The following is a 16,171-nucleotide window of genomic DNA, read 5'->3' as shown; positions in this document are numbered from 1 at the left end:
CTGGCTACAGAGGGGCTGAACAGTTTTATGTAAGTCAACCTGCAACACCAAGTCAAGCAAAAAGTGCTGCTGTGTGAGACAGCTTGGCAGCCATCCCCATTCTGAGGAACAGCCAGGATAGCGTGGGGATGCGCCCAGCACTGCAAGTGCCAACCGAAACAGAGGCTAAAGAGAACTAAGGTACCAACTACGTTTTTCCACTCTTCCTGAGAACATGAGAAATCAATAGAAGAGCGTTTGTGTACAGAAGGTAGAGTCTGGCTCTGAAAGGGATGAGCTGGCTGGAGAGAACTCTAGCATGAAAGTGCCATTAGCAGTATATTAGTGTCCCCCTGAGTTGAACTCTGGCACGAACTGAGCACTGTGATCTCCTTCCCAAATGATTCCTAGATGTCTTTTCTTTCTTTCCTCAGATCACCACAGACAAGCCACCTGTGTTCTGTGCTAAGATCCAGGCAATCACATCTGCCCTGGAGCGTGAGCCCTCTCAAGGGCAGCACTGAGAAGGCCACACCAGGGAAGAGTCAGTCCCTGTGTACTCTCCTGATATTCCTGACTTGGCAGAAGGAGGCAAACATCCATCTGCCTCCATCTCAGAGGCAGGATCCCTGCCGTTCCCAGCTCTCACCTGCAGTGAAAATGAGTGGTTTTCTGCCCGTAGAACTGGCATTCCACAGTGCCACAGTCCTCCGTGGCGCGGAACCGCTGAAACCCGTCGTTGATGAGCTGCGTGTTCTTCTTGTGAAAATTCTCATGGGTCATCACGTCAGATGTGCTCGTATAGACCTTGTTACAGCCCACCTAGCCCAGGCAAAACAGGCAGTCGTCAGCACAGTGTTCTAACGTCCCACCATGATCTTATTAACATCAGCAATAATAAACAGATGAGCAGCACACGTACATTTAACAGTTCCATTTGGGCATTTCTCCTAGGAGCATTAAGTCATCACTTTAATTCCCCATCTAAAGACTGAAGCATTGTCACGAACAAAAACAGAACTCCCAGGGTACGAAATGGAAAAAAAACAGAAGGATGCAAAGGGATAGAAGCCCAGCTACAGATAACTGTGCCTGCTTGGGGAGAAAGCAAGCAGGGTTCCCACTCTTCAGAAGACTGACAGATACCATTACTTTTTGTCATCTTGGAGTGACACAGAGTGGAGTAGGACTTGTATCTATTAGAAGAAACTGAAATCGCCTGGGAGTGAGTTATTTTCCTCCTTCCTTTCTCAGAAAAAGGCAGAGTGGTGCAACACGAGGCCAATCTTTTGAGCTTGCAACACAAGGGTTTTGTCTGAGCGAAGCACAAACCCTACGTTCAGCCGATCTTAGCAAACCGGTGGCTGCTTTTCCCTGCTGCCTGTTCAAGACTACTGCATCTACAATTTTAAACTCGGGCAGCAAATGGGAATGGTGTGACGAGGACGGAATGCTGAAAACCTGCCTTCCGCTGGGTAAAGCGGGCAACTTTGCCATATTGAGTAAAAAAACACTGGAATCTGAAAACGTCCTCAGCCCTGCTGAGGGAGGATTTTTTTTTTTCCCTTTTCTTCTCCAGCACAACGTGTGCCAATGCCTGCACCATCTCAGAAGTGAAGAGAACGAAAACACCACCTCTCAGTTCAGCCCAGGTTGATTCAAACAGGCAATAACAAAACCCATGACAAATACCCAGGAAAAAAAGGATCTCCAGCTATTTCCAATATAAAAGAGCCTCTCTCTCTCTGCACTGACACCTTGAAAAAAGACAGACCCTGCACGGCATTAAAAAAAAGAATTAAACAAAAACCTCCTTAGGAATAATTTGCAATGCAGCTCTTGGTGCTAAAGCCTAAAAAAATGTCAGTTTATATAAACAACTAACTGAATTTTATCCACACCAATTATGGACATAAAGAAAAAAAACCCCACGAGATGGATGGCACAAATCCTGCCATTTAAGCAATATTTTCTTTAATTGAGGGTTTATGTTCAGACACCTTTCCTGTAAGGCACTGCTTACATGGGCATTGTTTCACTGGAAGACAGTGGGCACGGCGTGGAATTACCCATATATAGTTGTGTAAAAGAGGGTCTCTATTCAAACTCAGAGTGACTTAAAGCTGTGAAACGTTCCTTGTACTCCAGAAAATTAAACAAGTCTCATCCTGGTCAATTGAAGAAAATGAGTGATGAATATTACGGAAGAATAACAGAAAATGTCCTCAAGAGAAAGTCACACCAAGTTCCCCATTTATCAAAAGCCTGTAAGCACGTGCTTCAAGCAGCCCCTATTCAGGACAGTACTTGAGTGCATGCCTAACGTTTAAGTATGTGCTTAAGCCCCATTGACTTCAGAAAGCTTACCTGACTTCAAGTCAAACATATGCTTAAGTCTATCCCAGCAAAGCATTTAAGCATGTGATTAGGGCCTTGTGACTTTAACTGTGGTCTTAAACTGTTAGGATTGAGCTGGAAGGGAGACATGGGTCACAAAAGCTTTCACCAAGGGCTGCTTGATTATTCTGTTTGGTAGGACAGCACATGATTCAGGCCACAATTTTAATGAAACAAACAGGTATCAAACCCTCTAATCTGAGGCACAATCAGGAGAAGACCTGAATAATTTGGTGTGTCCATGTCAGAAAAACAGCAGAGGGGTCACGGTCACACGTGGGCAGCAGCCCCAGGTCTGGGAACACTGCTGTTGGCTCCTGAGTCAAAGCTCCCAGCTGACAGTACAGACATTTATCTCCAGTTCCATTGGCAGAGGAGATGGGGAACCAGGAGTGTCAAGTCTAGATACGTGACATAAAAATCTAATTACTTTAGAAATTGATTATGGAGGAAATGAAGCCAGTGTTAAAGGGCAGATGTTCCACAGAAAAGCCTGATTTCAGGGGAGCACCAGATCAGTTTGGTAGCAGCAGCACAGTGGTGTCAAAAGAGGTCCCTGAGTCTCAGAGAAGGGACTGTCTTGAACCAGTGAAGTCCAAGACAACCTTGAGCCCTGCTTTGCCTCACTGCATGCACGGGGCTTCCACACCCAGAAAACCCTTCAGCCTGCCCAGCACTCGGCAGGGAGGTCAAGGAACAGTCTCTTTGGAGAAGAGCCTGGATCAGAAGCAAACAGGAGCTCGGAGCAGTGAAATTAGGGCTCCTCTGCTCTCTGGCAAAGACGGGCTGGGCTGTCAGATGTGAAGATGTCCCTCAGTCCACCCCAGCAAGGACACAGCTCCACTCATCTCGTATGCTACCACTCCGTCCCCGGTCCGGCCGTTACCTGCATGCAGTGGTAGTGTGTGCTTTTCCCATTCAGGTGGCAGCCGTGGTAGTACACACTGCAGTCATCCAAGGGGCTGAAGCGCATGAAGCCGTGCTGGAGGGAATTATCACGTTTCTTGTGCATGTTGTAATGCCGAATCACATCCTGTTTACTAGTGAATCTCTGGAGAGATACAGAGACAGACAGAGTGAGACACACGTGAAGGGAGTGGGTGAGTAATCCTGGGAGCAGGGCTTGTTGTTGTTGTTCATAAACTTTGGTACCAGCAGTCTAAAGCTCAGCAGCAGTCGTCCCAAGAGAGCCAAAGTAGAGACCAACTGTGTGTCCATGTTTTCTCAATAAAGGGAAAGCGTATGCACATGAAAACCTTTAAACATCATAAACATGACACTGGGGTGATGTTCAGAATATGCTCCCTGCAGCTTTAAGACCGCAATTCTTCTAACATAATTTTAGCTGCTACTATCTCGAGGACTGCTATAGTTAGAAAGCAAGCCAGCAAACTACACCGCCTGCAAGAGAGACATCCAAGCTCCCAGATGCCTCACTGCAGTGGTTAGTGAGACTGGCTGCCACATTCATGTCAGAGTAGAAACTGGGAAAAACAGTCTCTTACAGCATCTTCCTGGTGTCGGTTGTTTGCCACCCCTACAAGGTGGGATGGCTGTTTTAGGAAAATGAGAACACAGAATTTTCTTCTGGTGACAGATATGCTGGTAGCAGAGCTCAGAGCCAGATGTGGATGACCAGAAGATCCCTCCCATCCTCTACCTGTCTGAAGTAATGAGGGGATAGCCCGCTCTCAGAGCAGGATAAGTGCCTTTAAAATGAAGCTTTTCATTTCTATTTCCCACAGACATCAATATTTAACAGAGAAGGTGGGAAAGTAAATCTGATTTTTTAAAAGAAATCAATATCCATTTATTTTGAGGAGTAATTGAAAAGCCCTGCATTCTAATGTTTAACAACTTTTCTAGTCTCCCTCACAGGAAACAAATGATTATCGCTTCTACTCTCTCCTTCTATAATATCAATCCTGATCAATCTCGCTGGTATTGGCATGAGAATAGATGGATACAGATTTCAACAGGAATCCCTTGGAGGCCGGAGGTATGATTTCCCTGGGTGTACATACAGGATTGCTATTGCCAATCATCGTTAATTTGTGCCCACTTATTACAGAGCGTTACTTATTATAAAATATATCTCAGCCATAAAATAATTTGCATTTTAAAAAGCAGCCTAAATCCTTATTCCCTGCGAGACCAGACAGCTCCTTTGCAAGCAGCTCCCAGACTCTTTAGGAAATAATCATGAGACCAATCACAATAATAGGTTTTTCTGTCTTTCCATTCTTTATGTTTCTCTTTCCTGGTGCACAGATATCTGTGTCACAGCTGGGACAGACTCATCTCAATTACTGAGTGCCAGGCTAGGAGGACCACTGTGTGCATCCCAGAAAAAACCCTCCTCTGATCAATAGAAACCCACAGGCAAACTCAGCAGAGCCAGATCAGCTCTCGTGCTGTGGTCAGGCTCTCACTCCCATGAGACCAGAAGGTCTCCCGGGTAGGGCAGAAGTTGTGTCTCATGCACAGCAGAGGTGAACTCTGGGATTCCCTCTTACACACTCTCAGCCTGACCACAGAAATGGCAGAGTCAAGCTCACAGACCTGGGAAGAGGGTAAACACTCAGCACGTGATGCAGCTTGCTTTGACGTTGCTGCCCTGGCAGATCTCCCAGCAATTACAGCATCGGACATGCTCCTGCCCCCAGCTCTCCCCACAGATGCCGGCCTGCTGCTGGTCTTATTGGGTGTTTTGTTGCAGCTACTGCCACTGCAGCCTCACTTGGGCAGCAGGAGGCTAACAGAACAGCACGCCCTGCTTTCAGCCACCATCTGTACCAAGGCAGAAGTTATCCTCCTGCTTTCACTGGTGTAAATCTGGAGTAGTTCCCACTGGCTTGAGCTGATCGATACTCTAGCAAATTCAAAATGTATCTTGCCCTCTTTTTAGAGCAGAAGAGTGATGACATGAGGGAGGACAGCACACAGGACATGCACCTCCCCTAGGCAGGACCCTTCCCACCTGGTGGCTGTGCTGTGATACCCCTTCCTTTACCTGGTAGTTGCACTCTGGGTCAAGGCAGTGGTAATGTTCTCGGTACTGGTATGCACAGTGTATGTGTCCACAGTGCTGGCTGCCAGAAAACCTGTGCGCACGAGAGGAGGACAGGAGAACAGAGAATGAAACGGTGTCCTGAGAGCAGTGTCTGTGAGCAAGGTATAAACAGAGTGAGTCCCACTCCTGCCTTCATCCCATGTGGCCAGGGCACCCAAACCCACCTGCTTTATCACCTCTGAGGACAGTGACCCTTCCCACCTTTCTTTTCTTATTTGTCTCTATTTAAACAGGTGTTTCCTGAGAAAGATCCTTCCGGGCTTTTACCTCCTGAATCTGCATACGTTTTTTCTTTGAAATTCACCTCTATTACCTCAAAGTTGCTTACTTGTGGAAAAGTAAGAAAGGAATTAAATATCACACAATTCTGGAATTCTCATTAGTGAGTTTGGATAGCTCAGCAGTGAGTTTCAGAAACCTCCCACACCACAAGGAAACAAATGAACATCGGTCACACATGTCTACCAGGATCACAGAAAGCTCAGAAATTCATTAGTGCAAGTTATGTCTCCATTTGGTGTCACGCTACAGAGGAGGCTGCAACCTGCAGAATGGAGGGGAAGCCACGAAGGCAATGCAACACCGTGGCAAGATCATATGGCAACTGAGTATGATGGAGAGAGCAAAGGAAGAGAGGAGGGACGAGAGAACAGTGAAGCACTGCAGGCAGTCACCTCTACCCTGTGTACAGCTTCTTCCTATGCACTGCTGATGGTTATTTTCCATGTGGATGCATTTGCTCACAGCTAACCAGCACAAGGCAAAGGCGTAGGATTTTCAGCTTGCCCTTTAAGAGCAGTTAGGAGCAGGGCACCCACTCCATGCTGCCTTCCATGCAGCAAATCTGTATAATTCCTGACATAAAGGGTGAGAAAAAAGGCAGCGACGCCACATGGTAGCTGCAGACAAATGGACAGTGCACTGAGTGTGCTGACAGACAGAGCAGTGATTGGCAAAGGAGGATGCTGTGGTGCCAGGCTGATCCGTGCGGAGATCTTCAGTGCGTATACCTGGGGAAACCGGAGGAGCTGAAGAGCTTGAAAGGGAAAAGCGGGGAGGGAAGGGGACTCAGAGGGGAAACATTCAGAGATAAAGTGCCATCTGCTCAAAGGTTCCTCCCGTCACTTCATGCTAAACGCACCGGGAGTACAGATGATAAAGGGCATCAGAAAGAAACAAGGAAGGGCAACAGGGAAAGGGGAAAAAAGGAGGAGTGAGGGTGTCCTGGGGCAGCAGAGGAAGGGGCAGCAGCAGGAGAGATGGTGGAGCACCAAAACGCAAGGTAATGTTAAGCTGCAGGACAGGAAAAGGAGCCAGGATGGAGAGCAGTACTAAATAAGGCATTTCTGGAGTGCAGTGAGGAAGAGGAGGTCAACTGCAGAGACAGCAGGGCCTCCTGGAGACGGAGGGGGGATTTAATTGACAGAAAAGGTAGACGTTGCTAAAAAATTAAATTACTTTTTTTCCTCAGCATTCACAAAGGGAGACAGGGACAGATGCCAGGAGCAGACATGCCCTTCCCTGGGGAAGGAGAAGAAATACCGCAGGAAATCGGGATCACGTCAGAACAGGTGATTGAGAAACTGGAACAAACCCTGGCAGTGGAGAAGAAACAACCCACAAAGCAAACAGCAACGCTGGCTGCACAAACAGAGGGCACGAAGCAGCGCTGAGGGAACTGGTCCTGCTGGTCTGGGGCTTGTGGAAAGGCCAAGGAGCTGTGGGATGGCACGGGGAGAGCAAAGAACCGTGCAGGGCTGGGGAGGTGGGGTGTGCGGGCCAAAGGGACACTTGGCAAAGGCAGAGCTCAGGGAGAGCTGCCCCAAAGAGCACGGAGGGTAAGGATGATGCAGCAGAGATGCCAGCTGCAGCAGAAGGGCCGGACATCAAAGAACTCTGCAGGCAGCTGAGCATGCCGGGTGCTGGGGGAAGGATGGACGCAGCACACACGGCTCGGAGGGGACAGGCTGCTCCTTCAGCCTGCAGGGTGAGGTTCCTAAAGGGTTATCTTTATCCTGTGTTTCTTCTGACACTTGAAACAGTTCAAAGCTATTAATTTTTAAAGCACAGCAGCTGTTTAGCTTTTTCATAACAGGAAAGCTCACCCAGCACACACTCACTTACACGCATCCACACGCGCCCATTTCCATGCACATGCTCTGAGGTGCATCAACACCCCGACTAATTTACATGACCGTCCGCACAATTTCCATGCACACCAACAGGCGTGAGCACACACACACCTGATTGCAAACTCAGGCCATTTCATCACGCTGATATGCAAATCCAAACTCGTAAGCTGTGAGTACAGCCACAGATTCATTTCACAATTACACCTCCCTCCCCTTCCCTCACTTTAATCTCTGCGCTTTTTTTTTTTTTTTTTTCCTGGCCAAAGAACCAGTCTTGATCTGGCAAGAGTTAGAAAGAAAAACCAGGATAAATAAATAATAATAAAAATAATAAATAAAGGAGTCGGCATGCTTAGTGAGTGTTTACAGACTCATTACCCTGTAACGATGATGTGAAAGAAGGAAGAAAAAAACCCACCCCAATTACAAGGGGGGGAGGAAACCCACACAGAAATAAATATTTAAGCAAGTGCTGCCAGAAGCACCATCTGCTGAGGCACTAATAATAATAATAATAATTTTTTTTCTGTGGTCTTTTTTTTTTTTTTTAAATTATAAATATAGAGAAAAACAAAAAATAAAAAAAAAAAACCAACCCACCCCAAACTAGCTAAGTAAGAGATTTTGTTTTGTTGTGTGAGAGAATGGATTATCCCTGGGCAGCTTTTGGCAATGGCTTTGGCACACTCATTAAGCTAATTATGCAGCGCAGACATACAGTGTCGTGTCTCTCTTCCCCCCCTACCCCCTCATTTTAAGGCTTAGAACTGTTTTTGAAATTGTGTGTAAATGGAAGGGATGTGGCTGGGCCGCCAGCGGGCGGCTTGCGGAGCTCTTTGAGCAGGATGTGGTGTCCCTGCGCTGTCTCAGCAGCCTGCTCGGTTACCTGCCCAGGGGAAGGGGCTCACCGAGCACTCAGAGGAGTGGATGCGGTGTGGGGTTCGAGCAGGGCTGCGCGAGAGGGGAGCTGGGGACACCGAGAGCGGCGTCGCCTCTGAGCGAAACCCAGCAGGCTCAGCAATAAAAGGGCGCTGCTCCTTCTGCGCCGCGCAGCCGTGGGCCCAAAGCCTGCTTTCCTTCCTGTGCCCTCCCAGGAGGTGGTGAGCTGCTGCGTGCACCAGAGGAGCTGCACGCGAGTGGCCTCCTGCCCCCCTTCTGCTCCAGAACGCATGTGGGCAAAAGGGCTCCAGGGGCATCACTTGCTCCCACCCTCCTGCCCTGCCCATGTGCCCAATCCTCCCTGCAGCTCCCCAGCAGCTGGCTCCCCCAGGAAGCCCCCCCAGTCTCGGGCAAGATGGGGAAGCACAGTGCACATTCCCCTCCCCTCCTGTTCCCCATGTGCTGGTGGGAACAAATCCTTCAGCTGCGTTTGTGGAGAGAAGTGCTCTCTGGTGTGGCTCTGTACACAAGGGGCTCTCACAGTGAGCTCCTCGACAGCACCAAAGGAGGATTCAGGGGCTGGGAGCAGAGGCTGACGAGCTCCAAAGCAGGCAGGTGTTCTGCAATAATCTCCTCTCTCCCTCTGGCTCTGATGGCATTACTCTGTGCCACCGCTGCAGCTTGGGCTCCTTTTCAGCACTGCTCATTCCTGCTTGGCCAGAGCTCAGCCGAGGTGCCCCAGACTGCACACAGCCAGCGAGGGTTTTCAAGCAACAGAGCTGCAGAATATCCCCTACTGGTTCTGAGAGCTGCCCAAACTCGATTCACTTGTGGATTCCTCCCAGCCTGTGCTCTGAAGACAACATGTCCTTCTGCCTCCAGTGGGCACGGACACAGCGGGGGAAAAGGCTGGAACTGGCACAGCACCGGGCACAGAGTGACAGCTGAGACACGGCGCTCCCATTTACATCACAGGCTTCTGCAGTGAAACATTTTTCCACTATTTGTCACAAGTCTAGCAGCTCTGGGGAGCCGAGCACGCTCTTGGCATGCCTGTACACCTCTCACAGCTACTGCTATCCCGAGCAGGGGAACAGAGTGAGCGCAGATGCCAGAGGGAAATGGAAGTGCCAACAGCTGGTTTTAAACACTTGGGCCAGATGGACAAACCTCATCTCTCCAAGGCTCATTCTACCCTCTTTCTCCCAGCCCTCTCACCAAGAAAGAAGACAGTTTTGCCTACCTGGCAATATACTTCTGGTAAATATTTACATCTTCGCTGACGGTGGGTTTGTCAGTGGGTAATCCATTCCTAGGGAGAAACAGAGGACAGAGCTGGTCAGCAGCAGGGGCAGGCACAGCTCCTTGCTTCTGCACAGCCCCACACACCAGGAGGGAGGTGACCACACACCGTCTGCAAACCAGGGATGGCCACATGAGGACAGAGGCCTCCCCAAAGCACCTTGCAACACTGCCCATGTTTACACAGATGGGGCAGCAGAGGCATTTATTTTAATCTCTAAAAACCAACCGAACACCCATGCCACGTGGTGAACTTGGCACCAATTGGAAACATAAAAATTACATCCTTGCTGAGTTCTGCAAGACAAAAAAAGCTCCGGGGCAGGCTAAGCCCACCTGAGATATATTGGCCCATCAGCACAATCCTGGCTGATCCAAGGACACCTTTGCCCAGGTTTACTCAGAGCAGGTAGACGAGTTCCTAGCATTGAATGGTTGAGTTTCAACCTGTGGTATATGTGGATATGCACAATTCCTGCCAGGTTACTGGGTTTCAGTGGGGACTGAATAGGAAGCCAGGTCCCAGAGAGAAGTTAGCACAGCCAGCAGGTTGCCTTCTTTAATCACAGAAGCCTGTCTGTAGCAAGCAGCCCGGAGGAGAAGGACCAGAGCCACTTCCGAGTTCCATGTGAGCACGAGAAAGGAAATGAAACTGGAATCCCCAGGCAGACGGAGGCTCACAGCCTCCACGCGGTGACCACTGAGCAGCTGAGTGCTCAGGATACTGCAGGCACAGAGGCTCTGGCCACGTCACCCATCACAACAAGGCACGGTGCCTACAGGAATATTTACAGCCGTGTTTTTTAGTAATAGCAGTCCCTGCCTGCCATCTGGAGCACGTACCAGGTTCTTCTCACGCGGGGGGTCAGATAATAATCTTTTACCCTTTCTTGACCCTGACCACAGAGCTCCCACATCTGTCTGCAGGCAGCTGGGGCATGGCTGCCTCACACAAAGGCAGGATCACCAGCTCTGCGCACCAGTCAGGGAAATGTGGCACTGATAAATCAGTGGCGTGTCAAATCAGAAGGTTTTTTAGGCAGTTTGACTCTTTTTCAAAAGATTCTGATGACAGAAAGACCCATATCTGCCCTGGCACTCTCACTGCACCATGGCATTTAAACACAGTCATCCCTGGTACACGCACTGTGCAGTTGTGTCTGTGCCCCTCGGGTATGCATGCAGCTCTTCTACAGCTGCCACCTTGGGAAGCCAAACTACACAGTAATACAAAGTTTGGCAAGGCCGTTGACTATCTCTATTCAGTCAATGGCATCACTGCAGAGATTGCCAGCAATGTGTAAGAGGTCATTAGTGGTATTTGGGCTAATGAGTTTGCCCAGTCTGCAGGGTAACTGAATCACATCCATTTGTGTAAGGAACAAGCACACTGAGAAGACACAGGCCCAGTCCCATAAAAGTACATGTATGCCTAATTCCTGTAAAATCAATGGGAATTAGGCACAGAAATGTTCGGGATGTCCTAGGACATACAAAGACTCCCTCTCTATCACTCAGCAGTTTTGCCACTGAGTTAAATGCAAGCAAGAATCGGTTTCTCACAGCACGGCTGGCTGCCTGGGGCACTGGAGGAAGAGGGAAGGAAGCAGTTATGATCTTGACCTCAGAGCGCTGACAGCACCATGTCCCCTTATCTCTCCTTTCAGCATAAGAGCCCAGGAGCTAGCAGGCTCTGGATTCATGGCTGTGACTGCTGAGGGCAGGCCACATCCTCAGCACAAGACAGAGATGGAGAGTGTGACAGGAGCAGACACAGAGAGCAAAGAGAAACATCTCACTAACAGTGCAGTACGTATCAGTACACTGACTTTGATTTGCTACTGACCCATGCACTCACTAACACAAAGCTAAGAACAGTGGGAGGACACTTACTTCACTGTAGAGACTGTTCCAGTTGTGATGGAGTCTGTCTTGGAGAAAGTCGACTTCAGGTACTCAGGAGTGTTGAATGGCAAGGAGACAGCCTGCTCCGGGCCGGCCATGGGAGTGCTGCTGGGGGTGCTGGCGAGAGGAGCAGGGGCCAGGCTGGGTGTTGGAGCTTTCACCTGAGTGAGTTTCTGAATGTTCCTCACATCGTACTTGGAAGGCCGGCCCACCTTGCCTGTCTTGAAGGCGATGGCTCCTCCCATGTCTGGGCTGCCTTCCCCAGGCTTGAAAAGGTGCAAGTACTTGACGTTTTCTAGGTCATACTTGGAGGCCTTCTTGTAAGTGTTGCCGTTCTGTGGCCTGATGCTCTCACCCGTCTTCAGCTTCTGAATGAAGAAGTCGTATTTGGAGGCCCGTGACATCAGGCCCTGCATCTGGGAACTGCTGGGAGAGGGCAGCGGCAGGATGGTGGCTTTGGTCTCCGTCAGCATGGAGGCATCTGGACCTGGCAGCCGAATGGGCTGCGCCAGCACCGAGGAAGCTTCTTTGCCCAGCTTGGAGCCCAGCTCCTCAGACTTGGCCAAGTGCATGGGCCAGGAGAGCTGCTCTCCAGCCTTGAGCTTGCGGATGTACTCCTCGTACTTGGAGAATCGAGCTCGCTTGCTCATGGCGTCCTCGCCAGGGAGAGAGGCTGCAGCTGCGGTGGCCTCTGAGGTAGCAGCGTTCAGCTTGTCGAAGCTGATCTTGCGGGCCAGCTCATCCCGCATGTTCTGGTCATCGTAGCCAAACATGCCCAGGAATTCATTCATGGTGGTGGCAGCGTAATCTCGCAGCGACGAAGCTTCCCCTGCAGAGAACCAGAGGGAGAGAGTCATGCAAGGGGTTGATTTTTCTTCTCCTCCCGTACCAGCACTGGTAGCGAGGAGGGGGGGGTTAGGAGGAGAGGGGAGCATGATCTACTGACGTTTGGCTCACTTGTTAGGTTTTACGACTCTTAAATTAATTTGTTTTAAAAAAAAAAGTAATTAATACTGGGGTAAAATAAAAGGAGTTCATCAATGCCAGGAAAATCAATTTCCTAAATGTTCTAGCCGATGGCTTTTCAGTACATTAAACAAAGTTTCATAAATGTCTCTGCACTCTCGCCTTGGCCTAATATGAAGAAAAAGTAATTTTACTGGAAGTGAGACCAATGCCAATATGCTGAGGTTTATGCGGTTCTGTCCTTGCGTGAGTGTGTGTGTGCACGGACAGACCCACGGCGACGGGCCGCAGTGCTGGTGACCATAGGGGTGCAGCAGGAGAGGGCAGAGTGGGGCGGTGCTGAGCAGGCAAGGGAGGCAGAAGAGGTGGGGATGAAGGAAGGTAGGGCTGCATGCCTGAGCAGCTCGTGGGAGGGAGAGAGGGAAAGGAGCGGAGAAGCCAAGACAAAGACAGGATGGTTCCAGTGGTCGCTGCAGTCCTTCTTGCAGTTCTCTTCAGCCCGCTTTCTCCCAGTGACTGGGGAGTTTCTCCTTGCCACACGCCAAGGGATAGCAGTTCAGTGAGGACAGTGGAAACCTACTGGCTGCATCCTGAGCAGCCAAGAACAGCTCCCAGTACAAGAAAAGGGGAAAGCCTGCGCAGGTGCCAAATGGATGCAGCATTCTCTCCATCAGCATTTGGGCTGAGGACACACCATGTGGGCTTCAGAGAGAGGAGGTGCGCTCCCTCCAGTGAGTGGGAAAGGGGCAGGAGGGGCTGCTCTGCCTGGGGGTACCAGGAGACCAGGCAAAAGCTCTTCCCAGGTTCTCTCCCTCCCCTGTTCCCCTTCCTGGGCCACCAGGAGGGGAAGAACACACATCTGGAGGTCACCCAATATCAGTATAAAGAGGAAATACAGATTGTTCTGATGCGGCAGCTTGGACTCATTTGGGCTTCAGTCTGACACAGTGTTTCTCCTCCTCCTCCTCCTCCTCCTCCACCTCTCTCTCTTGCTTTCTCCTGCAGAGTAAAGATTTACTGTGTGCAGCAGTCCTTCAGACCTCCCCCATCATCCTTTCCATTCACTCACATGAGCTCTGGGGTAGGCAGGCTACCACAGGAGCAGGGGCACAGGAGGCAGGTGGAGGGTCTGGGCACTGGGTGCAAAGCTCAGACCCAGACAGCACAGCCTTGGAAAAGAAGGCATCGAGCCACAGAAGTTGTTAACAGACCCAAAGCATGAAAACAAACCTATGAACTGGGGAGCTGATAGCCTGTAATGCCACATGCCTGGGCATGCATTTACACAAGCACTTCTGCACGCACAAGTGCCAGTCAATGAGCAATCTCACAATTTAGCAGCCATCAGCTTGCACAAATCTGCTTCCACAGGACTATGAGGAGGAAGAGACTGCCTCGAACAGGCACTAAAATGTGCGTGTCTGTGAGGGTCACATTCCTGTGTCAATACTGCTCGACACAGCTGAGTTCACAGAGCAGAACTGCTGCTGCACCAGTTCCCCGGGTACGTGAGAAAGGCCGCACGCAGAACATGGCTGCAGCCTGCAAGCAGCACGATGCAGGCACCCTGCCCAGTGCTGGGGGTTGCTTCAGCCCCAGATCACCCGCCAGTTAGAACTGGGCAGTTAGAACCATCGTCCTGCATTGGATTTTGGGATGCCCAATTTCAGAACAGGCATCCTGACAGGTACAGACTGGGCAGCAGCGTCCCTGCAGGTGGGGGCTCTGGATGTAGCTTTTGGTCCTTGCACATCCTGGGGGGTGTTAAACACAGAATCAGACCCACAGAGCCCAATAACAAGCCTTGTACCCTATTCACAATAACAAGCCTTATGGCCAGACTGGTGCAGAACTCAGATGCACAACCCAAGACCATCAATAAGGGTGAGCTTTCAGATCTTCTTCTGGGTTTTGCAAAGTCTGAGCGTGAGCTCAGGTTTCAGCACCCCAGATCTGATCCCCTCATCCCCCACAACACCCCGCATTGTCTGTCTCCCTTTGCTCAGGTTTGGTTCCGCGACACCTCCCCCGATGAACGGCTTTGTGAGCGCTGCTGTCATTTCTCATCCACGTTTAGATGGAACCTTGGCCAGCTCCCGCTGCCTACGGAGCACACCTTCCCTCATCCACCAACACACCCCTACAGCCCTGACAACCTCCACGTTTCTGTAGCTAGGCAGAAGGCTGGGGGCTCTTCTGCTGGAGGCAGACAGGCTGAGACCCTTCCAACCCACTCTTGTTACCGAGCGGACAGACAGCTCTCCCATACCCGTGTGCAGACAGAAGCGAAGCAGAAGAAAAGCGGCTGAGAAACAAATCCCTGTGAAAAGTGAGCAGCCCTCCCCCTGCATCGCATTTTTCTCTCCCCTTCTGTGTGATAACAAAAGGGCTCCCTCTCCCCTCGCTGCGGCTCTCCATTTGTGGGCATTGCCAAAGAGCAGAGATCTGCGAGTCTCAGAGCAGCTATCGTATCACAAAGGATCCGGAGCTAGCAAAAAAGGGGCTAAAAATAGCCTGCAGCAGCACACTATATATGGAAGGAAAAGCAAAACAGCCCAAATGGAGCTCAAGGTCTGGATCCTGGGGGATGGGGCATCCCAGCCAGGGCTCTGTCCTTTATCCTGCTCAGGAGGGGGACGTGGAAATCTGGGGGCAGTAGGATAACGCAAGAGAAACTGGCACTTGTCATGCACATTCTTCCAAGTGGGCTCTCCCCAGGAAATCTAGAAGAGAAATATTCCCTTTGAAAGGAATATTTTGAAGGCTAGTATTCCCTTTCTGAGAGAGACAGCCCACAGGCTAAGAAAACTTTGAAAACCTGCACACAGGAAAGCTCCTGGTGACCGCTTTAGAACAGTGTGTAAGTAATGGGCAGAGGGAAGAACAGGGGACTGTGCAGGAAAATTCCCCCAGTACACTGTGGGAAGGGATCCCGGTCAGAGCCTGTACCAGGAGTGTAAATGCTACATATAAATGTGTGTGGAGGACCGTGGGTCAGTCAGGGTGCAGGAGAGGGTGCGTGAATGAATGAGGAAACACTGTGTGTGGGCAGGTCAGAGGCTGACACACATCTCTTGCCGGCCGCTGGCTCTGCAGCTCCTGGAGGCACACAGTGAGGCTCAGCATCGACTCCTCGGTCCTTGCGTGTTCCCTATGGGCATCAGCTGTCTTGTTTCAAAGCATGAGGACCAAAGAGCACGGAGCAAGCCTCTGCAAACTCCTGCGTGATGCCCAGCAAGCCCTGCTGCATGACCCTGGAAGGGGACACTGGTGGCAGGAATACTTTGTCCTCTCCAGCACAACAGATCCTTCACACTGTGCTTTCCAGGGAATCGCTGCCATCCACATTTACACCAGACTTCCTGAAGCAGACGACCAAGACCCAGCAGCACGTCCTCTGCATGTCAAACCCCGAGCGGCTCCGTATGTGAGCCCCACGTGCCATTACCTGCCCCCTGTCCAGCCCCCAGTGACAGCTTACAGATCTTTGTGCAATCCTCTGACAGCACAGCCCACGAAAGGCATATCACTGACAACT

The 16,171-nt window shown here is 50.4% G+C and overlaps 1 protein-coding gene across 1 annotated transcript in view; it reads right to left on the bottom strand.

Annotated features, from left to right (window-relative positions):
- CASZ1 (castor zinc finger 1) overlaps positions 1–16,171 on the bottom strand; it is a gene marked incomplete at both ends in the record, with an annotated part of 70,879 nt that overhangs the window by 24,698 nt on the left and 30,010 nt on the right. Inside the window, 5 exons of the mRNA XM_079545644.1 lie at positions 629–801; positions 3,263–3,427; positions 5,390–5,480; positions 9,704–9,772; positions 11,656–12,496. Of these exons, the coding sequence (XP_079401770.1) occupies positions 629–801; positions 3,263–3,427; positions 5,390–5,480; positions 9,704–9,772; positions 11,656–12,496 (1,339 nt within the window). The remainder of the gene's footprint in view (positions 1–628; positions 802–3,262; positions 3,428–5,389; positions 5,481–9,703; positions 9,773–11,655; positions 12,497–16,171) is intronic.

This window comes from Tetrao urogallus (genome assembly GCF_951394365.1).
Source record: "Tetrao urogallus genome assembly, chromosome: 21".
NCBI classification, from domain to species: Eukaryota; Metazoa; Chordata; class Aves; order Galliformes; family Phasianidae; genus Tetrao; species Tetrao urogallus.
Note: the sequence above shows the minus strand (reverse complement) of the source record. Positions and strands in the feature narration are given on the sequence as shown.